The 27,681-nt window shown below is 52.6% G+C and overlaps 1 protein-coding gene and 1 long non-coding RNA gene across 3 annotated transcripts; one reads left to right on the forward strand and one right to left on the reverse strand.

The window, feature by feature from the left end:
- Window positions 1-110: 110 nt before the first annotated feature.
- Window positions 111-7,198, forward strand: LOC147995869 (uncharacterized). The gene is made up of 2 exons (XR_015684886.1): window positions 111-177; window positions 2,521-7,198. It is a non-coding gene; the product is annotated as an uncharacterized LOC147995869 (long non-coding RNA).
- On the reverse strand, window positions 1,626-16,603 carry Rbbp8nl (RBBP8 N-terminal like). Of its 2 annotated transcripts, XM_087654552.1 has the most exons (15): window positions 16,398-16,603; window positions 11,496-11,631; window positions 9,966-10,008; window positions 9,154-9,249; window positions 8,771-8,883; window positions 8,359-8,431; window positions 8,123-8,262; window positions 7,940-8,022; window positions 7,566-7,732; window positions 5,869-6,568; window positions 5,299-5,425; window positions 4,953-5,005; window positions 4,742-4,862; window positions 2,859-3,021; window positions 1,626-2,610 (listed from the first exon to the last, which is right to left on the reverse strand). In XM_087654552.1, the coding sequence occupies exons 2-14, from the start codon at window positions 11,554-11,556 to the stop codon at window positions 2,894-2,896; spliced, it is 1,905 nt and encodes a 634-aa protein (XP_087510678.1). In that variant the 5' UTR covers window positions 11,557-11,631; window positions 16,398-16,603; the 3' UTR covers window positions 1,626-2,610; window positions 2,859-2,893.
- Between the last annotated feature and the right edge of the window lie 11,078 nt (window positions 16,604-27,681).

Here is a 27,681-nt window from a genome sequence, read left to right on the forward strand (position 1 = left end):
TCAGAGGTTCCTGTTCATTGGCCGCGGCGCGCCAGCATGCAAATGAGCCCCCTTTGAGCCCTTCCATTGGCTAGCGAGGTGTGCCGCGCCCCGGCGCTCCTCTGGGTCCTAGAGATGCTTGTCCTCTCTTTGTTGTGGGTTTGGCGTGGCCAAGAGACGCTACACTTGGCAAGATCGGTAGGTGCACCGAACCTATGTCCTGTTCTCCTGTTCAGTACGTAGTGTACAGGGCACCCAGCAGTGAATGCTCATTATGAGCTGCGGACTCGTGCGGGCCAGGCGTGGCCACTTGCTCCAGGGTGTTTCTTCAGCGCTGAGGTTCTTCCGGGCAGGTATCCATAAGCCCACAGCTTCCGGGCTGTGCCAGCCGGGCCACCTGGCTTCCGGCACTGACTGCGGAGGACACCCATCTATGTTCTGAGGACAGCTTGCATCTTCTTGGGTGCCTCAGTTGCAGCATGGACATGGTCTTGAGACTTCATGATATTGGAATTTCAGTTTTCTTCATGGAGGGTAGCCAGGACTTGAGTATACAAACCCTTCTGGCTTTCTACCGTGTATATGTCTGGTGAAGCCTGCCTTCATCCTAACACCATCTGCTCTTTCCAGCTCCCAAACTACGCGGAGTTCTTGTTTTTAAAGTGGGACCTTGGGGTTGGGGATTTAGCTCAGTGGTAGAGCGCTTGCCTAGGAAGCGCAAGGCCCTGGGTTCGGTCCCCAGCTCCGAAAAAAAAAAAAAAAAAAAAAAAGAAATAAAGTGGGACCTTGGTGTTTGGTGAATCATTGAGGATGCACAAGGGAACATCTCCCTGATGTTCTTTCTTGTGTATGGTCACTGCCGGCTCTGATCCTGTGACTGCTGCAGTGGGTACTGGTCTGGAGTTGGTTGAAGGACAGGGATCCCTAGGAAATGGCTTCTTTGCTTGGGAGGAGAAGCCATCGGTGGTCCACACTGCCAGTTCCCTCTGTGCTTTCAAGGCTCAGGCAGGCTGATTCTGCCTTCTCTCCTTGGTGTCTCCTTTTCATTCCTGCACAAGTAAGCTTACCCTTAACTCTGCTCTGCCCTCTCTTCCACTGCCTGTTCCAAGCTGGCCTCTGACAGGATGGGCAGGCTTCCTGTCTAGTAGAATGCAGGTCTTCGTCCATTTAGTTGTGGGCACTTCCAGAGAGTGTCATTTCTGTCAGGGAGCCATGGTATCTGCTGACCCGGAGTGGTGTCCTTCACACCCAGGCTGCTGTTAGCAGTCACTGTCTGCAAGTGACCACGGGTGCAACTCACCTTTCTGAGTTTTGGTCTCCGGCAGCATGACGGACTAGGTGTATGCCTAAGCTGCTTTGGGATGGTAATTGAGAGATAGTGGTGTTGGTCCTTGCTGCTAATGTGTACAGGAGGGACAACAAACTCACGGCTGACAGAAGCCACCGTCAAACAGGGATGGCAAGGAGGACCACTCCCAGCAGGGTGCCACAGGTGTGGACAGAGCCCTAGAGCTAGACCCCAATGTTGGCAGGCACTGTGGGACCTGTGAGGTGCTTGAGGAACATTTAGGCAGGACTTGGCCTCTTCTTGCATGTGGTGCTGTGGTTTGTTCCCTCACAGATCAAATCTGGCCAGGAAGTCGGAGTGAATAGAACATTACCGCTTGTGTTTATTCAATTTCAAAGCTCAAGAAACTTGCAACCGTTTGAACACACACATACACACACACTCTCATGCATGCACCTATGCACCCATGCATATACACATACATCCCTGGCTGGCTGTCCCTTGGAATTTAGTCCTTCTGGCCTCTCAGGTGGCGGGTAGAGAGGTCTGCTCAGTGGAGAATGGTACCTCGTCAAGCCTGGGCCTCACCCAGCCCCAGTGACAGCCTCTCCAGTTCTGGGAGTTTGATGCTGTAGTTCTTTCTACCTGGCTTGGCCAGCTCCGGCCTTTCTCACTCAGTTATGGTCAAGTGAGTTCTCCTTGGCCTTCACCCTGACCTTTTGGTGAGCATCTAGATGCTTATAAGAGCGTGCTAGGAACTTTGCCTGCTCGGCACACTTCTATTCACCCCTCAAAGCCCAAATTTTGGCTTCAGGTGCCACCTTCCTTGACCTCTCCGAGGCCACTTCTTCCTTCCTTGATACCCCACACTGGACCCTGACTGGGCGCTCTGTAGGTAGAGCTCGTCTTTGTCCTGGAAATGGCAACTCTTAAATTTCACACACACAGGGATTCCCCTAAGTTTCTTCAATAACGTCAGGATCCAGTGACCCAGGGCTGAATCTTAAGCTCAGAGACCCGCTTCACTAGCACCAGGTTAACAGTGAACAGGGGGTCTGCAGAACATAGGGGCTAATTTTGCTCTGTCTTCCTGTCCTTGGATCCAGCTAATCCTGGATCACCTGCCTAAATGGGTCAGTGCATCTGACCTCAGCTCTGCCAGATGCATGTTTTGGCATTCACAGTCTTCTCTGAGGCCTCTCACATCTGACCAGGTACTCTGCGCATGGCCTTCTTTTTCTTCCTCTTTGCAGGCTGCATTTACCAAGACTCCACAAGGGGGCGCCCACGACCGATGACTGAAGCTTCCTTCCTGGCCTGGAAAAGTCTGCAGGATCTGGGACCTCAGGAGGTGGGGGCGTTGCTCAGAAAATGAAGCAGAGCTTGGCTGGGACTCCCCTATTTCCTGCCCTGCCTCCAGGTGTAGCCCCGCCTTCCTACAAGTTTGGAAATGGGAGGAGCTGCCCCTCCCCCCCCCCCCCAGACCTGAGAGGAGACCGGGTTCACCAGCCCCTCCGAACATAGGCGGAGTTCTGAGCTATCTTCAGGTTGTGTGGCTTGACTTGTGCAGGCAACAGTCTGTGACAGCTACCTCTGGGCAAATGCAGCGTCCCTCAGTCTGAAGAGTTAGGACTCCCGACAGCTGTTAATGGGGGAGAGGCTGTAGTCCTCCGTGTCCCTTGGGCTCCTGGGACCATCTGCTGGTGTCAGGGGTTCCTTTGGTTTCCTCTTCCCTTGGGATGGCTTCTTGGGGGCTGTGGGAGAGGAAAAGTTAGTGTAGACATGGCAGTAGCCAGTTTTTCTGTCTTCCTACTTCTAGGCTTAGGAAAGCTCAACTCCGTGAAGTCCGTTGGCCACTCTTGTTTCCAACACGGTAGTGGTTGGCTGGAGCGCAGGAGGAGAACCATAAGAGTACAACCAAAGGGCCACCCCTCACACAGAGCCTAACCTCAGAATCTCTCTCACTGCCACTGTGTAGCCAGGGCTATGACCTCAAGGGAGGGGCATCTGGTCTGGGCAAGTAATACCCAGCACCTTCTGAGATGCTGGGTTTATGCGGCAGACCTGTGGCTTTGGGCCAATATCTCGTCGAGCCTCAGTTTCCCCCGAGTGTCAAGCAGCGTCAGTTCTAAGTGCCGGTCAGAGTTATTAGCCCAAGGCAGAGATAGCTACATACCCCTCCCACTCCCCGTGGCTCAAGTTAATCCTGGGATGTGTGACATCCTGCTAGGCAAAGTGGGAGCATGACCCTCACAGGACATGAGCCTGTTCTTACTGGCTGCCAGACAGTGTCCAGGAATGGAGAAGTATCCACCCAGTTCTATCTGGGAGGGCTAGGTGGGCTGTCTTACTCAGTGAGAAAGGTGGAAGGTGAGACACCCGTAAGTCAGTGGACCACACCCCAGCCCATGTGCACATAGCAGGAAGTGCTTGGAAATGACACAGAAACCCTGGCCTCCGCTCGGAGCAAACACAGGCTTCGGTCAGTCCCTTTCCGGCAACAATGGCTTATTGTGGTGGCCCCAGCCCAACCTGCTGAGCTGTAGCCTGGGCAAACATAGGGTACATGCATGTTAGCTTAGGTGTTCAAAGACTCGCCTTTGTGCGCCAGAGCAGGAAGTGTCCCGATACTCTTACCCAGGACCAGGCTGAGATTCCTGCTATCTTATCAGGCAGAGCTGAGCTCAAAGACACCGCCCTGGGCAAACATATGAGCAACCCTAACACTGAAGGAACACATATCCCAGAGCCAGCTGGATGTGCCTCTGTGACTGCCCAGAGGTGCACACGAGATTCCATGGATGCCAGCCCCAGGGAGCTGCTTACAGGGGGACGGTAATGACTGCCCTCAGTTCCCTGTCTCCTTCTCTGAGACAGGGGCTCATATTGCCTGGGTCAGCCTTGAGGCAGTTGAGGATCATAATGTAATTTACAATGTTCCCTGTGGCTGGGCGAGGCACACCTTTAGTCCTAGCGCTCAGGAGGCAGAGGTAGGCCAGTCTGAATTCGAGGATAGGCTGGTCTACTGAGTTAGTTCCAGGCCAGTCAGGGATATGGGGTGAGACGCTGTCTCAAAACAAAACAAAACAAAACAAAACAAAACAAAACAAAACAAAACAAAACCAAACATTGCTCCCTGTGGAAGATGCCATTTCTTTAAGTGTTGGGTACGGGGATCCAGAGCCTCATGCATGCTAGGCAAGCTTTCTGCCCACTGAACTGCACCTCAACCCCTCTCAGCCACACTCTTATTCCACTCAAGTTTACGGTGCTGGTCCTCTCAAGGGCAGGAAGCTAAAGCCCAGGATTATCTCAAGGAGGTCATTTGACCAGGATTCATAGAGGCCTTTGCTGGGAGAGGCTCAGGGCTTCCACCAGGCTCCGGCTGGAGCCCAGTTGCTATCCTCCAGGTGGCTAGAGATGCACCACCACATTCCAGGTCCCATTTTCCTGGTCCCCCCTGGAGTTAGGTACCTTTGTCCTGCAGGTCCGATGCCCGCTTCCTCTTCTGTTGCTGACCCCGTCGAAGGTCCTCAGCGTGTTGTCCCTCCCCTGCTATGCTTGTCTCGATACTTGATTCAGAAATCAGGCCCGCCTGGGCAGAAGGAGACACATTCAGGTCAAAGAACACTCTTTCCTGTCTGGGCATCTGCCAGGAACCTTGAATGAGCGGCTGAGGACCCACCTTGGTGTCTGATGCGTCTGACTCTCCCAGTTGCTCCAGCTCTGGCCTTTGTGCTGTGAAAGACATGAATGAGGTCAGCCAGCCTGGTGGTCTTGGGCATGCAGCCCCAGGACAAGAAATAACTCTTCAGATGAGGACGTAGAGGGGCTGCCCCAGGGATCTTACTGGAGTTCTGAACCCAGGCTCACTTGCTAGGTAACCCCCCTGCTTGGCTCCTACAGCCCTGTAAGTTGGAGCCTTCCCTTAGAACATCTTCCAGACCTCACAGCTTCTATCCATAGTGGAGGAGACCCCGTGAGAGGCCAACACTTCCCACTGAACCCAGTGCCCTGAGTTCTAATGTTACCTGTGGTTCCATCAGCATCAGGCCTCTGCAGGTGAGGTCCTGGCCTTGGTCTTCCTCCAGGCTCCTCTGCAGTTCTCCTAGGAGAGGTCAGGCCTACATGGATCCCTGAGAGAGTTTGCGAGGTATCCTGGGAGAGGCAAATCAATGATTGGAGTCTGTCTGTCTTTCTGTGTTTCTCTGTGCATGTGGTGTGTGTGTGTGTGTTTGTGTGTGTGTGTGCATGTGCGTGTGTGTGTGCATGTGTGTGTATGTGCGTGTGTGCATGTGCGTGTGTGTGTGTGTGCGCGTGTGTGTGTGCGCATGCGTGTGTGTGTGTGTATGTCTGTGTGTGTGCATGCATGTGCGTGCGTGTGTGTGTGTGTGTGTGTGTGTGTGTGTGTGTGTGTGTGTGTCCATCTTCAGACTGTAGGGGTGTTCAGTCCTTTCCACCCGAGTGTGAACAAGACAGCTAGACTGCTCTTTGGTATCAACTGATGGGGCAGAGACAAGAAGGCAGCCCAAGGAGGTGTCACACCATCCTGCAGTGCAGCTGGGTAGAGGATCCTTACCTTACAGGGCTGGGATCCTTACCTTGGGAGTAGAGTATTCTTCAGACTCCTGAGCTCTGGTCTCTGTGCTGCCATTGCTGAGAGTATGGGAGCTAAGAATCAGGGGTCTGGACAAGGCGGGCAGCTGGGGGTCAGGAGTAGGACTGAGTGGCAAAGGTTGGCCAGTCGACTTGGAGGTGTCCCGACACCGTCCTCTGTCAGAGAGGTCCAGAGGCTTGTCTGGGGGGGAGTCCTGAGTGGCTACGAGTGTCTCTTTCCTCTGGGAGCTACTTTGGCCTATGGGCGGAGGATGCCACCCATCAGGCTGGGCCTCTGTGCTCAGAACTGGCTTGGGGGCCTCACTGTCAGAGCTCTCAGAATCTGAGTCAGCTGGTGGGGAAGATGGCATCTCTTTCGGTGCAGACGGGACCCTCAGCCTGGCAGTGCTCGCCCGTGCCCTTGCCCGCAGATGCTGCTGGACCAGAAGCAGGTGCAATGCTCCTTCCAGCCGTGGGTCCTGCACGCCCACCAAGGCACTAGGCTCCTCCCATGCCTCAGCCTCTCTAGCCTTCAGGCCCCGGGGCAGGGGGCTATTGGGAGCTGCAGCAGGAGTCAGGAGGCTGCTGTGGGGGCTCTGTAGGTGTAGAGACAGATGTCGGTTCAGGAGGCAGAGGCGATCAGTCTGAAGGGAGTGCTTCAGGGTCTCATAGGCTATGGCTGATGGCCGGGCGGCCCGTAAGAAGCTAGGAGGAAGAGAAGAGGGGTGTTAGTGACCCTTGGCCAGCAATGACTGGCTAAGGGAGCTCCCAGAGGGAGGATAAAGGCATGTCACTTCATGGAGGAGAAAGCTGAGGCCCAGGAATGTCAGGCAGGCCACCTGAGGTCACATGGCCACGGGAGAGTTCGTGCTCTCAGGCCCTGGCTCTGGAGGCCACTAGATATAGAAAGTGGTTGATTTGGCCAAAGAGGACCCAGGACTGGGATACTGGGTCCTCTTCCTCTGTCTTAGTTAGCTTTAACTGTCAACTTGACACAGCCTAAGGCCACCTCAGAAGACAGTGTCTGTAGAGGGACGGCCGATGTGATTGACCGATGAGAGGAAGATTGTCTCGACTGTTAATTGAAGTAGGAGAGCCCAGCCCTTGGTGGGTGGTTGGATAGATGATCCTAGCTTGTATAAGGGAGCTAGCTGGCATCCCCCTCCATTGTTCCTGTTGTATTTCCTTGGCTGTGAGCGAGTCCCCCCAATAGGGGTAGTGCTACATAGGGTAGCAAGCACGCCTGTCTTTATGTTCCTGCTTGAATTTCTGCCCCGGCTTCCTTCAGGGATGAGCCTTGACCTGTGAGCTGAAATAAACCCTTTCCTCCCTTGAGTTGCTTCTGGTCAGGATTTTTGTTTACCACAGCAACAGAAAGTGAACCAGAAGACCCTGTGGAGGGAGCACTAGCTACCTGGAGTGTCTGATTTCCCACAGCCCCACTGGCTCTGCTAGGCAACAAGACTCGGGCTTTACATAATCTTCTGAGGTCCTAGCCAAGGTGTGTACCAGTGTCCTGACCCACTCCTGGCCTGGTCACTCAGGAGCTGTGGGAGCTGTAAACCAACCCAGATGACCAGAAAAGTCAATCCAGGAAGACGTAGGGAACCTGGAGGGATGCTTAGCATCAGGACTTCCCAGTCTGCTCCTCTACTGTGGGGCACCAGCAAAGAGCTGTTCCCAGTGGTGGGCGGGGCCTCACCTGTCCACAGGGAGACCGTGTTCATATGTGGGGCTGGACGGGCTGCTCCTCATGGATGGCGGTGGGGGCGTCCCATTGGCAGTATCACTGTCTGGTGGGCAGGCCCTAGAGCCAGGCCGCACCACAGCTACCGTTGAGTGCAGTTGGTTGGAGATGCACTGAGGGGTCTGTACAGGGTGGGTAGGTCAGCATGGCGGGGCACCTCAACCAGGGTTGCCTCCCCCACCTCGTGTGACGCTCCATGGGTGTCCCTGTCTGGCCTGGGGGTATGAAGCTGGTACGGGGTGCCTCTCACACACAGCGGGGTGATATGGCCAGCCTGCTTGCTTGGAAGGCACTCAGCGTTGGGGATAGGACAGGAGGTACATCCTCACCATGTCCAGGGTCCGTGGCTCCAGCAGGTTGGTAGCTGGGGAGACTCTGGCCACTGGGGATGTCTTGTGGCTTGACAATTTATCTGTGGGAGGAGCAGTGACAGGGAGCTAGGGATATGCTGTGGGGACCCCCCCTCCCCAGCTCCTGCCCAGTCTCCCAGCCCCTCCCCTAACCCTTCGGACCTGTGCCCTGCTCTTCCTCAGCCTCCTCTGAGCCTCCTGGAGGGTTCTCAGTAGCACCCTTCCGGTTACTGGGGGAGGGGAGTGGCAAGGGTGACGGGGGCTCTGAGGTGCCCTCCCAGGTCTGCGGTGTGGTCTTGTCTCTGGAGAGGAACAGGGACACCGGACGATGAGGATTCAGAAGCTATAGCCCCTGAGGCAGCCAGGCCCCTCTGTGGGGCAGGGGCCTCCCCACTCACCCCAGATTCCGAAGCCTCTTCACTTCTTCCTTCAGGATCTTGTTTTCCTCCCTTAGCACATTCATCTCATTGGCTGCAAAGAGCGTAGGCAATGAGCGTGGCTGTGGGGCAGGGAGGGGACAGGGAACTCCCACGGTACCAGGAAAGCCCTCCTTGTCTCGCTCTACCCTGGCACATTGCAGGAGGGAGTATAATAATACTAGGGGAGGGATAGTGTTAAGTAAGCCCCAGCCTGAGGTTTGCAGAAGGGATGAAACCTGTACCCCAGCTTGTCCCTAGGGCTCTCCCCAGGAAGGTCAGGGGAGTGCGGATGCCCCGGCCTAGGAACTCATGTGAGAAGAGACACTGTCTTTGTGTCTCTTTCTTTCCCTGTGGCTCTCTCTGGGGTCCCCGGACTGTGGGTGTGGCTCACTGAGGACGCAGAGATGCTGCAGGCTCTGCAGGTGTGCACTTTCCAGCTCTAGCTGCTTCTTCCTGGCCAGCTCCTGGGTGACCATGCATCGATCGCACAAGCCAGCCCGCAGCCTAGGGATGGGAGAAGCCATACCGATCAGGGCGATCAGGGCGGACACTCCTGCCCCATTGCTAGGAGAGTCCTGCCTTTCCCAAATGTGTCCCACGGATCCCCAGGCCTGCCTCCTGCTGGGGGCTTAGCAACCCATTGTAGTTCTGTTTGGAAAGGAATCTTGGGAAGGAGGTTCTCTTAGGGTTCTGCAAAGTCCTACAGTGGAGACGTGGGTCTGGTTTGGTCTGTGCTAAAGGCACTCAGGCTGGTTCTGGGAGGAGCCATCTCACCTGTTCTCCAGCACCCGCAGGTTCTCCTTCAGTGCTTTCTGCTGCTCCCGGAGCTGGTGATTCTTGGCAAAGAGCTCCTCTACCCTCTGTGCGTCTCTGTGTGGCAAATAACTGAGGTGGGCCGCTGGTCTCGTGGCCTGGGTTTGGGTTCCCCTCCCTGGCAGCTCCCTGTGGGGACCTGTCTAGTCTTGTCTTTGTGTTAGCTTAGCTGTGGCGCCTATGGACTTTGGTCTAGTTCAGCTACTCTTAACCTGTGGGTTATGACCCCTTTGGGGTGTTGACCGACCCTTTCATAGAGGTCTCCTAAGACTATTGGAAAACATTTTACATTAGGTCCATAACAGTAACAAAATTACAGTTATGAAGTAGCAACAAAAATAATTTTATGATTAAGGGTGACCTCAAAATGAGGAATTAAAGGGTTTGCAGCGCTTGCTAACCATTGGTCTAGTCAGAGGCCAGACACAAGAGGGTGACCTGCAGGCCAGCCACAGCCATCGAGGCTGTGTGTTGGGCTTCGCAAGTCCTGTCACTGCTGCTTTGGTCTTCCTTGGTCCCCAAGTGGAGGGTCACGTCAGACCTCTTGGCACTGATGTCTCAATGGTCCAGTCCTGGCTCTACCACATGAGCATAGCATGTCACCTTAGTCAAGGGACTCGCTGCCCCCTCCCTGCCAGGCTAAGCCAGTTTTCCTTTTTTTGGGATGCTGGGTGGGCTGCCATCCTGGGACCTTGTGGGCAGTGTTGGTGACCATAGCTTGTGGAAACAGCTGCCCTCCTGTCTGCGCCTCTGGCTCGGCTAGGCTGACTCACCGGCACCGCTCTGAGTTGAGTTCTAGAAGCTTGTTCTGCAGGCCTGGCAGAGAAGACAAGGAGGTGCATGTCAGGCCCAGTCTAGTTGCCTCCTATAGCAGAGGTAGGGTGGAGGCATGCCGTGGAAACTCCTGCCCTGGTTAGCACACAGAATCATCTCTAGACCCCTGGGATCTGTCTATCTGCCTGACTCTTGGAAGCAGCCCCCAGAAAGGATATGTAGAGGACACCCCATCTGCACCTTTGCCTAGGTGTCCTGATTTCCTAAACTGTGGCCTGGAAGCCTAGCTCAGCATCTGATTAGAGGTTGGCAGAGACCTTGGTTCCAGAAGTGGCTGGCCATCTGAGAGGAGCAGAGTATCCAAGAGGGGATACTTTTTAAGGCTTAGGGAAGGGAAGCTATATATACCCTTAACTTCTCCTGGACCTGTCTACTGGGCACACAGAATGGGATGGGTAGATCTGGTACCCGTCTTTCTCTACTAGCTAGGTTCTATTCAGCCCTCAAATCAACATAATCTCTGAGGGTGGGGCTGGCCAGTTACTCTCTTAGCAGTTGCAAGTTCTTAGCCCCCAGGGTTCAGCAGTCTCTGCCCCTCCCTGAGTTCCTGTGTACCCAGCCAAGTTCCTTAGGTATAATGAGGGTTGTCTGCCATCCCAAACCAATTGCCAAAAAAAAGGTCCACTGCTTTGTTAGGGAGTGGCCTGGTCTCCTCTTGTGCTGACCCCAAGACTCTCAAGCTCAAATCCTATTAAGCCCTTGTATCCCCAAGCCCAACTGGTAGGCATTGTTTCTGTTGCTTCTGAGACATTTCCCATAACACTAGCTGTGTGATCCATGGGCTTTCACAGCAAGTCCCACGAGACCCTCCTGCTACTGTCACAGTTCTTTGGGAGCCAGTGAGGCCGATCCCAACCTGGTTAGGCTCTGGGATTCCTGGAAAGACAGCGTGACTTCTTCCCTGAGGCTTAGGGGAGTGGCTGGCTTCTTTGACCTTCACGTGGCCCTTTCTGAAAGGCCTCCAAGGTCTGAACTGAAATCGCAGTGAAGTACGTGGAGGGAACCCTGACCAGTGGGGAACTTAGTGGGGCTGGAGGAAAGGAGGTGTTCGTTCAGTGCCAGAGACACTTCATATGGCCTTAGGACCCTCTAGAGTGAGCGGCCTCTCCCTCTGGGTTATGGGCTATTTATTAGGCTAAATCCACCAGCCTTCTGAAAGGACACAGCAGGGACATGCTTGGGGCTGGATGTAGCTTTGGTTATGAGGTGTTGATAATGACCCCTCAATATGCCCCTCTCCTGGTCCACACAATAGGGTGTGGTCTGAAGATATTTTGCATGAGGCAGTCCTACGAGTCAAGTCTGAGCCCAGGCTGGGCATCCCAACGCTTTGTGTCCTTGGGTCAGGATTCTGTTCTTCCAACAGACTTACTGTGCACCAGAGAGGATCCCTGGAAGTTCCCTGACATGCCAAGACCCCCAAGACCATTTTCCTGTGAGCGCAGTGGAACCTTCCACTATTCACTCACCCAGGACCTCTTTCTCATGGGCCTCTTTCAGTCTGTTCAGCGACTCCATGAAGCTGTCCATGACTCCTTGTAATGCTGGCCGCTCTGCACTGGCTGTGAGGAAGCCTAGGACCTCTACTGTTCTTCTGTGTCTGGCCTGCAAAGAGGGGAGTGGGAAGAGGGTTGGCTTAAGTAGGGGCAATGGGCTGGAAAGCACATGAACTTTACACCTGTGGGGTACATCTGCTCACTGTACTGCTCACTGTAAGGGGCCGCCTGCAGGAGAGGCAGAGAGTGAATAGCTAAAGGCTGGGGGATGGGACTGAATTGATTGATACTAGGATATGCGTGGGGTCAGAGTATTAGGTATAAGCCTTGGCTTCTTGAGGCTGGGCTAGGAGTGGGGAGAAGGAACGGTTGGGAACCCTGAAGGGAAATGGATCCTGTTTCAAACAGTGGCTCCAGTGGCCCTACAGGAACTCACTAAGCAGAGGCACCTATGGTATGGGGAGAGAAACCAGGAAGAAGATGGGCTCCCAGACTGGTTTTAAAGACTCACCTGGTGTTCAATTGCCCCATAGCTGGCTACGTTGATGGAGGTGACAGTTGGTGGCTCTGTATTTGGTGGGTGAGGAGTATGGGAATAAAGAATTGGGAGGTCCCTCACCCAGAGACTGTCAGCTGAGGCTCATCTCAATGAGGGACTTCCTTGTGGGTTAACTAACCACCCCAAGGGCCAGAGGCTGAGGACCCCAGTCTTAGCTCACAGGGCTCTAGCTGCCTTTTTCCTCTCGTGAATTAGATAGTTATCACTTTCAACAGAACCATCTAATCTTCAAGACATCCCCCTTCCAGTGGGAGAGCTAAGGTTCAAAGAGGTTCCGTCTCCACCTCTTTCACTGGGGGAGAGAAGTAGATTTGAACTCAGACCTTGCTCATTCACCCAGCACGAGCCTGGGTGTTTTCCACTGGGTCCGTATGCTTAGGACCTTACCTTGCTGAAGGCCCAGAAGGTGAAACCAGCTAGCTGGGACAAACAGGGCTAGGAAGGAGCTGAGCTGAGGCACCTGTAATTCCACCCAGACTCGCCCAACGGGTGGTTCTTCCCAGGCCCCTAGCACCGGCTCTATGGGTTGAAGCAACACTTGCCAAGCAAGGGATCCTGAGGTGCCTGTAGGCGTGAGAGAGGCCTATATGGGATCTGGGTCTATATACTGCCTTGTTTGTGCATCGCAGCCCATCTCTACACACACCACATGGCCATAACTCTCCAGGTCCCAAGGGCAAGCCTACATTTTCTGCTGTCCACTGGCTTAGTTCCCTCACATGTGGATGGTGCAAGCTATCCAGGGACCCGGCCATGACAAGACCAGGCAAGGTTGTCCTGATACATATCGGGTAACTGTGCTATAGGCATGACGTGACTTCCCTGGTAAGCAGATGGCAGAGATACATATGACTAAGATAAAGTGGACCCTACCATGCCTGGGTTGTCTCTGTGTCTAGGTCCCACCATTTTGGAGAGAGAGAGAGAGAGAGAGAGAGAGAGAGAGAGAGAGAGAGAGAGAGAGAATGTGTGTGTGTGTGTGTGTGTGTGTGTGTGTGTGTGTGGTTAGTCAGGAAAAGGAAATGGAGAGTCTATCACTTGGAAGCCAGTGTCACAGGTCAGCAGAGAAGCTATCCCAGGATGCCTGCTCTGTAAGTCTAGGTTAGTGAAGGTGGCTAGCAGCTTGGGAATGTAAGGAACTCTCTGGGCAAGCGTGGGCTTTTCAGAAGCCAAGGCTGTATTTTGGATGCTGGCGTAGGGAGCTATGAAGGGGATCAAGCCTGCAGGAGTAATAGTCTAGGTGCCACTTTAAACCCAGGAGGGTGTGAGGCCCTGGGCAGGGGGAAGGGGACCCCCTCGCTCGACATCCAGGCTGGAAGGTCTGTGAGGCACTGCGTCCTTGGGAAGGAGGGGCTCGAGGGACAAGGCTGCTGAATCAGCCTCCGCTCCATTTGTTGCTGCTACCTGGGCAGTTGGGGAGGTAAGCACAGCGTTGGGAGCAGCTGCCACCTACACAGACATTACACACCTTCGGGCCTACTGTGCCTCCCTTTGTCTGTGAGGATTCAGCGACAGAGGTGGCGTTTGTTCAGAACCAAAGCTGGTGCGTGGAAGGAGGCTGGATGTGAGGCTTCTGTGTGGACGAGTGCTACTCAAACCAACTCAGTACGGTTCCCCAGAACCAAATAGAGCCTGTCCCTAAGCTGAATGCTTCCCCTGTCAGAGTCTGGGAGAGCACATGAGGTAGCCTGAGAGACAGCAGAAACCTTTTCTCACATGTCCTCACAGAGAAGGCACACGGGAAGCTCTGCCTGCCTCCCAGGAAGCCTACTTGAACCTCAAGTTCCCTCCCCTTCTCCCCTCATAGTTCCTCACTTGCTCCAAGGATCTCTGCCTGCTTCCCAGGACCCGTACATGTCTCAAGGGCTCCTATCCACAACTCTAGGTCGCCATCTACCTCCTAGGGCACCCGTGTGCTTCGTGAGGCCTCCAGTACCCCAAGGGCCCTTAGTACACTCTCAGGAGCCCTACCTGAACCTCAGACCCTTCACCTGCCCCTCACAGCTCCACCTGAGTGACCTCTGAGAGGAGGTAGTCAATCAGCAGGCCAGCAGGCTGGTGTCCCAGAAGAGAGCTACTACCTCAGCCCCGAGTGCTACCCTGGGCTTTGAATGTGGTTCTTGTCCTTCCTGTGTGGAGTCTTGGGTAAGTCGCTTTATCCCCTGAGTCCATGTTTCCTCATCTGGGGGGTAATGACACACCCTGCCCTATATTGTGTTTCTGTGAGACTCCCACCAGTATTAAATGTTCCAGGCAGAAGGCAGGTGGCACATATTCTATGTGTGCAGAGGGAACCCTGAACCTCTTATCTCCCACATGTATAGCCCCAGGCAGCTAACAGTGCCCTCCTCATTGTGCCCGAGTCTCACAAAAAGACCTTTTGTAGGAAAACGAATCCCTCCCATTTTCAGAGAAGAGGCCTGTCACCAACAGTGGTCAGTCACAAAGTGCTTTACTAGTCCATGGGTCTTGGTGACCATTCCCAGGGAAGGTGCCATCCATTCCCTATAGATGAAGGCTCATGGCCCCAGCTGTAGCTCCCAGTAAGACCAGTGCCATCTGGCTCAGTGGCCATATCTGGACATTGTTTTCTGGGGTAGCTGGAGCCACTGGACTCCTCCTGTTACCTGGCCATGTCACTGGCGGGTAATGCCAGCTGGCTTTGCTCCCTCTCAGGAGTGCTAAGTCAGAGGAGACCAGCGACACGCACCCTGTGTGGCTGTCCCTAATGCCTGGTCCCCTGTCTTTATCAGACCCTCAAGGGAGGAGGACTCTTCAGCAGACGCTGGTTCTGTGTCTTTAAGGATGGGCTGTTGATCTATTCGCCTGGCCACAAAAACCAGCATCTGTATCTCACTAGGCATTTCTTGGGTCAGGTAAGTTAACATCCCCGCAGCGTTTAGCCAAGGAAGCCAAGCGGCCAAGTAACACCACCAGACGTGGTTGGAGCCCACTTGGCCTTGGAGGAAGCACTGAGCATTGCACGCTATGGAATCAGCCTGCAAGGCATGGGGCAGACCAGCGTCAAGAAGGCAGAGCTGGATTTGAACCAGAGTCTAGCTGGTCCATCTCTTCTCATTCTCTGTGTGGGACATTGCAGTGATGGGCAAAGCATCCCACAGTGACTTCAGACAACCTCCTTGTCTGGCTGTGCCTCGGTTTCCCCATTCATACCTGGTAGTGGTGACTGCCTGCCTACTATGTAGTGGGAGCTTCCATGTATGCTCCAGAGGGCTGGGCAGGGGACAGAGTGCTTTTAACCCATGTGCTCCCCACATCTCATCATGGCCACCCACGGAAGCTTCTATTTGATAGAGACTGAGATCAGAAATGTTACCTATCTACAGTCATTAGCTCACAAGAGATATGGCCTAGGCACAGACAGGCCTCCTGGTCACTGCTTTGGGCCGTAGGATCTCTCTGACACATAGGCCCTGATAGACAGGCAGCCACCACAGACAGAGCAACACTTTCAGTTTGAGAAGCCCACTTCTGAGTCCATGCCCAAAGCAAACTCCTTAACTTCAGTCCATCCCCTGCCTGCCACACACACACACCCCTTCATGGCTGTTTACACACAGGCAGGTGGGCACAGACATTTGCATGTCCCATCCTTGTGTGCACACTGCCTGCCTGGGCACAAGTAAAAGGATAAGACAGCTTAGGTAACAGGCCAGGTAACAGAAGGCCCTGAAACCTGACTCCAGCCTCCCCAGGCCTGGGGGCAGGGGACAGAATAGGCTAGTGAGTGATCCTACTGTCTTCCGCTGCCTGCTGGAGTATTTCAGCCACTGTCCCAATCTTAGGGCCTGACAATGTCCCCAATGTCCCCAATGTCCCCGAGCAAGCTCTGAGCTATGGGTGGCTGGACCTGGCCTTGTGCTCCCTTCATTTCCATGGCTGCAAAGTCCCCGGACCCACGAGGAAGGGGATGGTGAGTGGTCCAGGACACAGTACTGACCACCAGCCTATTTCTAGGAACCCCTCGCAGAGGTCAGGACCACAGTGTCATGGCAGGTCTTGCTTTTGCTGCATCCAGACCTCTGCCCAGGAAATTCTTGAGTCCTCCTCTTCCCTGCTCGGTCCCCAGGACCAGGCATCAGGTAGACTCCATACCACACACAGGTGAAGGCAGGCCAGCCTGCCTGTCCCCACCTCCCGCCTCCCGCCTCCCGCCTCCCAAGCCTTCTGCTTCCTGTCTCCGGCCTCCTGCTCTGAAGCCTAAGCTGGGTCTCCAGCCCCCATGGTGAGCACCCCGATGACCCCAGTCCACCCAGCGCCTGGAAGGGCCCTGCCTGCTGTAACCGTGTACTCACATGGCCACTTGGCCAGCCTTGGACCTCCAGGGGCCTCGGTCCTCAGTGATCCCCACCTGGAAGAGATAGGAGCAAGCCGTAGGAACTTGCAAGACAGAATTTTGACCAAACCCGCCTGACAGGTTTCTGATTCTCCCAGCCGGGAGCTGCAAGGAGGCAGGGACGGCCTAAAGCTGCCAGACTGGTCCGGCCATCTCTGGGAGAGTGGAAGAACCGGCTGGCCAGGTGCACAGAGCTGGATTGTTTCTCCTTAATCGGAGCTGCCTGGGCGCCTCAGCTTGACCATCTCCGTCGGGAGCATCCTGTGGGGTTCTGGACGGGAGTATTGGCTAGCCAAGAGCACACCCAGGGTGTTTAGGTGTTCATGAAGAAAGGAGAGATGCTGCAGGCCTTACCACTGGAGGTCAGATGTTTAGAGAACCCTTATGCTATACGCATCCAGCTTGCCTTGGGCTGACCTTGGGCAGGTGAAGTTTTCCTGTCCAACCTTGGTTTTCTGGTCTGTGGTCAGAATGACATTGGATAGATACTGTTCAATCATGCTGACTCTGTCTGTGCCTTGTGGATAAAAAAACAAAAGTAAAACAACAACAACAACAACAACAAAACAACCCAGGATGTGAGCCTCTAAGAGACTACTATTCAGGGACCTCACTGGGTCCGGGGCTGTGAGTACCCATGGTGGCCTCCTTGAGACAGACGGCTGGCTTCTGCTCATGGTAGAAGTGGTCAGGGGTTAAGCCTCAAGTTGTGGGTATCACAGTGGATGGGCATCTCTGGATTTCAGGATGCCCCAGTCGGGTAGACTCTGGAGTGACACATGGGACGAGGGATGGCTTGGTATGAGGTGGATTGGCTCAAGGTGTTAGAGGGGCCAGGCCCCGTGAGGTCATGCTGTTTTCCTTCTGGACAGTGACATCATGGCTACACTCCTGCAGGAAACAGTGTCCTCTGAGGCCATGGGTGCTCACAGCCCTGCCCCCGTCTCTCTTACTCATGTGTCTTTCACCATCCCTTACGCCAGCTTGTCTGACAGTGACCAGAAGCAAGGGGGCTCCCTCGCACATGGGGCCATAGAAGGTAGGTAATGAGGGTCTGTCAGAGCTATCACGTTGACTAGGAGAGGAGGCAGTCTTGGGTCTTGAAGGGTAGAAGATGTCCTGCTGCTGGTGGCTGGCCCTGAGCTCAGGGTGAGAATGAACTGTCTGTAGCCCCAGGATGACTTTGTCTAGGCTCCAGGAAGGGAGAAGTTTTAGGTCATAGAGCACTAGAGACGAGTTCCTTACCTTCTGGCTGGACCTTTGTGAGAAGTGTCTGCCTGCTCAGCGTGTGTGTGTGTGTGTGTGTGTGTGTGTGTGTGTGTGTGTGTGTGTGTGTGTTTGCATGGGCTCCACAGGTGGGAGTGGACATGCTTCCTTGGGCTCAGCCTGACGTCTGGAGAAAGAGCACTTGTGTGTAAGTAGACCGATGCTTAGCTTGCTTTTGGCTAATGTCTGAAGTGGCCCCCTACCATCTATGTTGACTCTCAACACTGAGGCTGTAAGTTCTTGGGGATTTCAGTGGCAATCGGGACATAAGGACAGAGCCCCAGGAATAACAACAGTGCTATTAGAGTGCTTATAGAGAGATCAGAGAGCTCCTGCCCACTCCACCTGACACAAGGAGAAGGTTGTCATCAGATCTGCTTTTGTATTTTCTTCTTCCGGGACCATGAGAGGTACGCTTTTGCTTCCTGTCAGCCCTAGCCCAAGACATATGGTGCAGCAGCCTATGGCTAAGCCAGATCTGGTGTACAAGTCTCTGTGTTTGAAAGTGGCTGGTTGTAGTTCCTCAGCTTGTGACTGTTGGACAGGTGCTAGTTTGTGTTGTGTGTATGGGCTTTTTCTGGTGCCCCTGTGGCAGGGTCTTCAGGCTAGAGGTTCTACGTGTGTATTTGGAGGCTTTGTGAACATGTCTAGGGGACTGTGCATACATTCCCAGGGGCTGTGTGTGTATGCCTGGAGGTTGTGTGTGCATGTCTGGAAGTTGTGTGTACATGCCTGGGGATGGGTATACATGGTTGGAGGTTGTGTGTACAGATCTGGCGGGCTCTCTGTGGGGAGGGAAAGTCACATGCTTCATACCAGCAGTGTAGGCTTAGCTCTGGACAAAAGCTGAAGTTTGGACCCCACAACTCTGACCTGCTTCCTTTGTCCCAGGTCCTGCCCCAGCCAGCTCTTTAGTGACTTGGGTCACAATCTCTCCCAGGCCAGGGACTTGCCTTAACCGGATGCTTTGTAGGCAGCTCAGAAGAGCCCTGAAGCAGTGAGCTGAGCAGTCCGTACCTGAGCAGACTGCTCTCTCAGAGGTCCACACACTGGCCCTGCAGCCCAGCAGCCAGGCCCATGTCCCGGCAGCTGTATTTATAACCAGTCTCAACTGGACTGACCAGGGAATAAACAAAGGAGCCAAGCTCTGAAATGGAAAAAAAAAAAGAGTCCTTGCCGACCCAGAGGCAGGGTTCTGAGGTCCATGCCTCCGCTCCGTATGAGTAAGTGCGGAATAGGTAGGAGAGAACAGGACTTCCTCTCACAAATGGTGTCTTGGGTGATGGGACTGTCAGTTTCTCGGTTGTGGTTGTGTGTGTGTGAGGACTCATATTCCTCCTGTACATTAAACACCATCAGCTTAGTTTACTGCAGCTGTACTTTAATGGCTGATTTTTTTTTTTTTAATGATGTTGGGGATAGAACTCAGGGTCTTACACGTACATTCTGGTCTGTGGTTTCCACATCCTCTGTTTTCTCCCTCTCAGGGTGTCACTGGGCTGGAAGGATGAAATGGAGTCTGAATCAGGCAGGATTCTGGTCTGGCTGAGAGTGAGTGGGGGTGGGGGTGGGGGTGGGGGTGGGAGAGGTGGGGTGGAGGTGTGGGGATGTGGGGGTGGGAAGGGTGGCGGTGGTAGGGGGGTAGGGTGTAAGGGTGGGGGTGGGGATAGGGCGCGGTGAGGTGGTGGTAGAGTGGGGTGGAGAGGTCTTTCCCTGGGATCTTAACCTTACAGCTCTTTTAGGCAAAGGCCTTCTCTGAGACTGTCAATGAAACAGCTCTCTGAGATGATCTTAGCTTGTGCACATTTTTTCATTTGGGGTGAGACAAGGGTTACATAGTTTTGGGAAAGGCGGTGAGAACATTCAGCAAGGGCAAAGGTCATCGAGCAAAGGCTAGGATACGGAGATCCCTCATTAGCATGGAGAGGCATCTCAGGAATCCCATGTGCGGGACTGCTCGACCTTCCTCTGGTGGTGGCCGGGATCCTCCAGGGAACAGGAAGCTCAGCCGGGGGCGACCCGGGGAGTCCGATCTTTTACACGGGAGCTCCAGTCTGTCCGGTAATGTCAGACTTCGACCTTAGCAGCAGGGTTTCCCTATACTGGTCCACCCCTAAGCTACATTCCCAGCTCTTAAAAAATGGAGGAGGGTGGAGAGATGGCTCAGCGGTTAGGAACACTGACTGCTCTTCCTCAGTTTAAAAGCAGCAACCACATGGTGGCTCACAACACTCTGTAATGGGATCTGATGTCCTCTTCTGGTGTGTCTGAAGACAGCTACAGTGCACTTACATAGAATAAATAAATAAATCTTATTTAAAATATGGAGGATCTGGGAATACAAAGCTCAGTTGGCCGAGTGCTACGAGCAGTGTCATGCATGGAAGAAATCCTGGCTTAGCGCCCAGCACTGCATACAACCAAGTATGGTGGTGCAAGACTCCGTGAGTTTGAGGCCAGCCTGGGCTACAGAAATTCATGTCTCAAAAGAAATGTTTTTATTTTATTTTTTAAAATTTGAGACTGGTATATAACTCAGGATGGTCCTGACCTTCTCCTCTTCCCCTGGCATTGCAGGTGTGCGCCAGGCCTAAGTTAGTTCCCCTCCCCCTCCCTCTTCTCTCCCTCCCTCCTCCCACCCTCTTCCCTCCCTCCTCCCTCCCGCCCCATCCCTCCTTCCTTTTTCTCCCAGCCCCCTTCCTCCCTCCCCATACCTTCCTTTTTTGTTGAGCTGGGGCACTGCTATGTGGTCTAAGTTGGTCTTAAACCCCTGGAATCAAGGGGTTTCCATCTCTCATGCTCCTAAGTAGCCATGACTACAGACGTACCCCACCATACTAACTAATAGAATCCGGGCTTTAAAAATTAGTAAAAAAAAAAAGAAGGGGCTGGAGAGATGGCTCAGCAGTTAAGAGCACCCGACTGCTCTTCCAGAGGTCCTGAGTTCAATTCCCAGCAACCACATGGTGGCTCACAGCCATCTGTAAAGAGATCCGATGCCCTATTCTGGTGTATCTGAAGACAGCTACAGTGTGTACTTATATATAATAAATAAATAAATCTTTAAAAAAAAAAAAAAAGAAGGCCAAGGGATGTAGTTTCGTCGGAAAAGCGCTTGCCTAGCACGTGGGAAACCCTAAGTCTGATTATCAGCACTGCATAAACTGTGTGGTGGGTCATGTCTCTAATCTCACCTCTTAGGAGGTAGAGGCAGGAGGATCAGAAACTCAGGGTCATCCTTGTTTGCCTAGAAAGTTTGAGATCAGCGTAGCACATATGAAACCCTGGCTCAAGGAACATATAGAGCTACATTTTAGAGTAGTGCCAGGGTCTTAGCAAACACAGCCTCCTCCACAGCAGACTTCCTCCCTCTAGTGGTCCTTGCTATACCTGGGCCAACATTCACTCACTGTGACATATTGTTAGCAACTAAGAGGGGGATGGTACTTAGAGATATGACACAGGATTGTAATCTGTTCAACCGCTCACTCCACCTACTGGTGACATCTGTCTGGACCACCAAGGGACCTCTGACCCTTTCTCCTGTGGTCATGTGTGGGCTGTGTGTTGGAGGACGTCAGCATGGTACCCTCTGTCCTCACCAGCTTTGCTGGAATGGTTGCTATGGTGACAGTGAGCTTAACAACTGCCTCGGTCCAGTTTTGCTTTCCCCCACCAACTTTTTCCGATTTACAGGTGGGGAAACTGAGGCCAGAGAAGTGAAGTGCTTTACCCAAGGACCCTCCCTTATGTGAGGGACCCTAGAATGAATGGTGGGACCATCCAAGGGTACATCCACAGTTCACATCCTGCAAGGCGGGGTCAGGCCTAGGGCTCTGGTTCTATTCTTACTGCTCACCCAGGCCTTTTGTCAGTCTTGCACCACATTCCCTGGCTCCCAGTCTACTACCCAGTCTGCCTGGAGCTGTTGGTCTGGGGTCCACCAGAGGCTGTGGGGTGGAGCAGAGGGTGGGGCAGTTTTGTAGCCTCTGAGTGGACGAGGTTTGTTTCAGAGAGCGTTGGAGCTGGTAGGTGTACTGCTAGTCCCACCAGACCCTCTCCCTCTTCTCAGTGACCCTGATCTATTTAAGGCTCAGCTCCTCCTGGTCACCTTCAGGGCAGAGGCCATTCGATATCCAGCTCAGTTGACTACATGACTGATGAAGTCTCTAGTATCATGTCTGTCTTAGTTAGGGTTTCTACTGCTGTGATGAGACACCATGACCAAAAAAAGCAAGTTGGGGAGGAAAGGGTTTATTTGGCTTACACTTTCATATCATTGTTCATCATGAAAGGAAGTCAGGAAGGAATTCACACAGGGCAGGAACCTGAAGGCAGGAGCTGATGCTGAGGCCATGAAGGGTGCTGCTTACTGCCTTGCTTCCCCTGGTTTGCTCAGCCTGCTTTCTTATAGAACCCAGGACCACCAGCCCAGGGGTGGAACCATCTACAGTGGGTTGGGCCCTCCCCATCAAAAAATAACTAAAAAAATGCCTTACAGCCAGATATTTTAAAAAGATTTATATATTTATGTTATGTATGTGAGTACACTGTCACTCTCTTCAGACACATCAGAAGAGGGAATCAGATCTCATTACAGATGGTTGTGAGCCACCATGTGGTTGCTGGGAATTGAACTCAGGACCTCTGGAAGAGCAGTCAGTGCAGTGCTCTTAACCACTGAGCCATCTCTCTAGCCCTACAACCAGATTTTATGGAGACATTTCTTTTTTTTTTTTTAAAGATTTATTCATTTATTATATATAAGTACACTGTAGCTGTCTTCAGACACACCAGAAGAGGGCATCGGATCTATGGAGACATTTCTTAATTAAGGTTTTCTCCTTTCAGATAATGCTAGTTTGTGTGTCAAACTGACATAAGACGGGCTGGAGAGATGGCTCAGTGGTTAAGAGCACTGCACTGACTGCTCTTCTAGAGGACCTGAGTTCAAATCCCAGCCACCACATGGTGGCTCACAATCATCTGTAATGAGATCTGATGCCCTCTTCTGATGTGTCTGAAGACAGCTACAGTGTACTTATATAGAATAAATAAGCAAATCTTTTTTTTAAAAAAAAGCACTTGTTTAAAAAAAAAAGTTGACATAAGACTAGTCAGCATGGGGGCTGGGGATTTAGCTCAGTGGTAGAGCGCTTACCTAGGAAGCGCAAGGCCCTGGGTTCGGTCCCCAGCTCCGGAAAAAAAAGAACCAAGAAAAAAAAAAAAAAAAGACTAGTCAGCATGACTTGCTTGGTCGCCAACAGGAGCCCTTCCTGTGCCTTTGTGAAGCACCGACCCTCTCCTGGCTCTGAGATTAGTGGAAGTCTTGCCAGACCCTTCACCCTTCCTGGGTGACTTTGAGCTAAGCCTGAAACTTGTGGATCCAGAAGACGCCCTGGGGGTAAGGCCTGCAGAAAGCATTCTTGGAAGGGGGCTGGTCCAGGAGGCCAAGTTCTCCTCATTCATTGCCTTGGGACCTGACGTGACTTTGGTTGCTGTTCTGAGAAAGTGTGTGACTTACGATGACTCAGGGATCTTTTGTATTGGGTAGGATGTGTAGAAACCCCTAACCCACAGCTTCTTACTCCTTGCCCCCTTTCCATATTCTGCACAAGTTGGAGTCGGAGAAGTCTGCCTCTAGAGACTCCATGGTGCCTCCTATCCTCTGGAGAGGGGCGGAGTGTAGCCTTAGGGCTCTTCCCGATTTACTATGTCTACCCAAGATCTGAGCAAGCTCTAGACACCTCTCATCTATTCACAAACCTATTCACTCATCCATCTGTCTACCTGTGTTTCAGGAAATGGCTGGTTCTAGGGTACAATGTTGGACAGTGTTGGGACAAAGCCTAGGTTCTGACAGATCACAAAGTTTGACTACAGTGTGTGTGTGTGTGTGTGTGTGTGTGTGTGTGTGTGTGTGTGTGTGTGTGCATAGACCCCAATTACCCCTGTGTATCCTCTTCATGTACACAGGCCAAGTGTTCACACACATGAACACAGTCCTCAATAGTTTGAATTGTAAATGACAGAGCCGAGCCCACTGAGAATTGCCTAGATCAGATTGGCCTAAGGGGGTTTGTCTTGATTGTTAATCAATATAGGAAATCTCAGATTATTGTGGGTGGCACCGTAACTGGGAAGGTGATCCTGGGCTCTGTAAGACAGCGATCATGGGCTGGAGAGATGGCTCAGTGGTTAAGAGCACCGACTGCTCTTCCCAAGGTCCTGAGTTCAAATCCCAGCAACCACATGGTGGCTCACAACCATCTGAAACGAGTCTGATGCCCTCTTCTGGTGTGTCTGAAGATAGCGACAGTGTAATCATAATATATAATAAATAAATAAAATATTTTAAAAAAAAAGACAGCGATCATGATGTGTGAGAGAGCAAGCAACAATCCTTTCATGGCTTCAAGTTCTTTTTTTTTTTTTTTTTGATTTATTTATTTATTTATTATGTATACAATGTTCTGTTTGCATGTATGCCTGCCCACCAGAAGAGGGCATCAGATCTCATTAGAGATGACTGTGAGCCACCATGTGGTTGCTGGGAATTGAACTCAGGACCTCTGGAAGAGCAGACAGTGCTCTTAACCTCTGAGCCGTCTCTCCAGCCCCATGGCTTCAAGTTCTTGTTCTGACTTCCCTCAAGGAGGGACTGTGACCTGGACGTATAAACAAAACAAGCCCTTTCTTCTCTCAACACAAAGGAAACTAGAACATACTCTGTTACTGTCTTAGTTAGGGTTTTACTGCTGTGAGCAGACACCATAACCAAGGCAACACTTGTGAGGACATCATTTCATGGGGGCTGGCTTATGGGTTCAGAGGTTCAGTCCATTATCGTCAAGGTGGGAGCATGGCAGCCTCCGGGCAGGCATGATGCAGAAGGACTGAGAGTTCTACATCTCCATCTGAAGGCTGTTTGCAGAATACTGGCTTCCAGGCAGCTAGGATGAGGGTCTTAAAGCCCACACCTCAGTGACTCACCTACTCTAACAAGGCCACACCGTCTAATAGTACCACTCCCTGGGCCAAGCATAGACAAACCACCAGTTACTTTTGCACATACACACATATCCCCTTGCCCTTGGGGGTGGTATAAGAGGGGCCACTGGGAGAAAAAGGAGCCCTACCTTCCCAAGGTCAGGGCAGCTGTGTGTGAGGTTGGTCCTCACCAGGTCCCCCCTCCCTTTCCTTTCTTTCTATTTTTTTTAAATTAAAACTTATGGTCTGTAGAAATGGCTCAGCAGTTAGGACACAGGGTGCTTTTCCGGAGTACCTGGGTTCAATTCCCAGCATCCACACGGTGGCTCTTGTACAACCATCTATAACTCCAGTCCCTTGGCCCCTGAGATTCCAGGCACACAAGTGGCACCCAGGTGCACATGCAGTCAAAACAGCCATACGCATCAAGTAAACGAACTGTAAAAACTTGCAAATAAAAGCTATCTTTTCTTTTTTCTTTCTTTTTTGTTTTTTTTTCCCGGAGCTGGGGACCAAACCCAGGGCCTTGTGCTTGCTAGGCAAGCGCTCTACCACTGAGCTAAATCCCCAGCCCCTCTTTTCTTTTTTCTTATTCTCTTTTGGTCCTGGGGATTGAACCCAGAACCTTGTACATTGACATTGCAAACACTGAGACTCACCCCCTAGGTCTTTTCTCATTTTAAGACAGAATCTTGATAAGTTGTCTGAGACGGCCTCATTTATTTAACTTGGTTTTTGGTTTGGATGGTGTTGGGATGGATTCCAGAGACACTCACACTTTAGGCTGAGTGTTCTACCACTGGGCTATATTTCTTTCTTTCTTTTTTTTTTTTTTTTCTTTTTTCCGAGCTGGGGACCGAACCCAGGGCCTTGTGATTCCTAGGCAAGCGCTCTACCACTGAGCTAAATCCCCAAACCCTCTGGGCTATATTTCTAGGCCCAGCCTTGAACTTGGATTCCTTCTGCTTCAGCCTGGCTATCTCTCCTAGTTACAATTAGGAACTAGACGCTTGTGCTGTCACATGCACTGTGTCCTCCAGGGATGCTGTCTCCTCGGTGTCCATCAGTAGAAGCTGGTAGAGTGCTGGGCTGTGGGGTTCAGATCTTTCAAGATTGGAGAGCTCCATGGCCTTCCTGGAGGAGAGAGTGATGTGAGTCTTCAGGGATACAGGCCAGTCCACGGGAACAGTGGCTACGTGTGAGGAGGCCCTGAGTGTACGGTTAGGAAAATCCATCTTCCAGGCTGAGAGAGGGCGTGACCCATCTCCTCTGAGCCTAGCCAGGCCTCAGAGTCCAGGCTTGGAGCTGTGGATATTGAGCCAGGGGCTGGAGAGATGGCTCAGTGGTTAAGAGCTCTGGCTGCTCTTCCAGAGGTCCTGAGTTCAATTCCCAGCAACCACATGGTGGCTCACAACCATCTGTAATGGGATCTGATGCCCTCTTTTGACGTGCCTGAAGACAGCTATAGTGTACTCACATACATTAAATTAATAATATTAAATTGAGGCAGGCATCATGGGTGGTTTTGTATTAGTGTAGGTTATACCCTACCCTGTGGGAGTAGGCCAAAGAGATTGTAGCCATAGGATCCCACTGAGTATGCTCACTGGTATCTGTTGACAGCCTGCTACTATCTGTGCTGTGTGCAGACTGCAGAAGGGGTGGTGTGCCCTCTACTGATTGCCCACTGTGTGCAGACTGGAGGTGAGGAATGGGGTGACATTGTAGAGTGCCCACTGTGTGCAGACTGGAGGTGAGGAATGGGGTGACATTGTAGAGTGCCCACTGTGTGCAGACTGGAGGTGAGGAATGGGGTGACATTGTAGAGTGCCTACTGTGTGCAGACTGGAGGTGAGGAATGGGGTGCCATTGTAGAGTGCCCACTGTGTGCAGACTGGCGGTGAGGAATGGGATGACATTGTAGAGTGCCCACTGTGTGCAGACTGGAGGTGAGGAATGGGGTGACATTGTAGAGTGCCCACTGTGTGCAGACTGGAGGTGAGGAATGGGGTGACATTGTAGAGTGTCCACTGTGTGCAGACTGGAGGTGAGGGATGGGATGGCATTGTAGAGTGCCCACTGTGTGCAGACTGGAGGTGAGGAATGGGGTGACATTGTAGAGTGCCCACTGTGTGCAGACTGGAGGTGAGGAATGGGGTGACATTGTAGAGTGCCCACTGTGTGCAGACTGGAGGTGAGGAATGGGGTGACATTGTAGAGTGCCCACTGTGTGCAGACTGGAGGTGAGGAATGGGATGACATTGTAGAGTGCCCACTGTGTGCAGACTGGAGGTGAGGAATGGGGTGACATTGTAGAGTGCCCACTGTGTGCAGACTGGAGGTGAGGAATGGGGTGACATTGTAGAGTGCCCACTGTGTGCAGACTGGAGGTGAGGGATGGGGTAACATTGTAGAGTGTCCACTGTGTGCAGACTGGAGGTGAGGGATGGGATGGCATTGTAGAGTGCCCACTGTGTGCAGACTGGAGGTGAGGAATGGGGTGACATTGTAGAGTGCCCACTGTGTGCAGACTGGAGGTGAGGAATGGGGTGACATTGTAGAGTGCCCACTGTGTGCAGACTGGAGGTGAGGAATGGGGTGACATTGTAGAGTGCCCACTGTGTGCAGACTGGAGGTGAGGGATGGGATGGCATTGTAGAGTGTCCACTGTGTGCAGACTGGAGGTGAGGGATGGGATGGCATTGTAGAGTGCCCACTGTGTGCAGACTGGAGGTGAGGAATGGGGTGACATTGTAGAGTGCCCACTGTGTGCAGACTGGAGGTGAGGAATGGGGTGACATTGTAGAGTGCCCACTGTGTGCAGACTGGAGGTGAGGAATGGGGTGACATTGTAGAGTGCCCACTGTGTGCAGACTGGAGGTGAGGAATGGGATGACATTGTAGAGTGCCCACTGTGTGCAGACTGGAGGTGAGGAATGGGGTGACATTGTAGAGTGCCCACTGTGTGCAGACTGGAGGTGAGGAAT

The sequence above is a fragment of the Rattus norvegicus genome, chromosome 3 (assembly GCF_021556685.1).
Source record: "Rattus norvegicus strain SHRSP/BbbUtx chromosome 3, alternate assembly SHRSP_T2T, whole genome shotgun sequence".
NCBI lineage: Eukaryota > Metazoa > Chordata > Mammalia > Rodentia > Muridae > Rattus > Rattus norvegicus.

Excerpts from the sequence above, each read along its gene's own strand:
- Rbbp8nl (XM_087654552.1), bottom strand. The coding sequence starts at position 11,556 with ATGGACAGCTTCATGGAGTCGCTGAACAGACTGAAAGAGGCCCATGAG. Across the intron at positions 8,432-8,770 it reads GCAGCATCTCTGCGTCCTCA|CCAATGAGATGAATGTGCTA; the intron begins GTGAGCCACACC and ends CGCTCTTTGCAG. Across the intron at positions 8,023-8,122 it reads TGAGGAAGAGCAGGGCACAG|ATAAATTGTCAAGCCACAAG; the intron begins GTCCGAAGGGTT and ends CTCCTCCCACAG.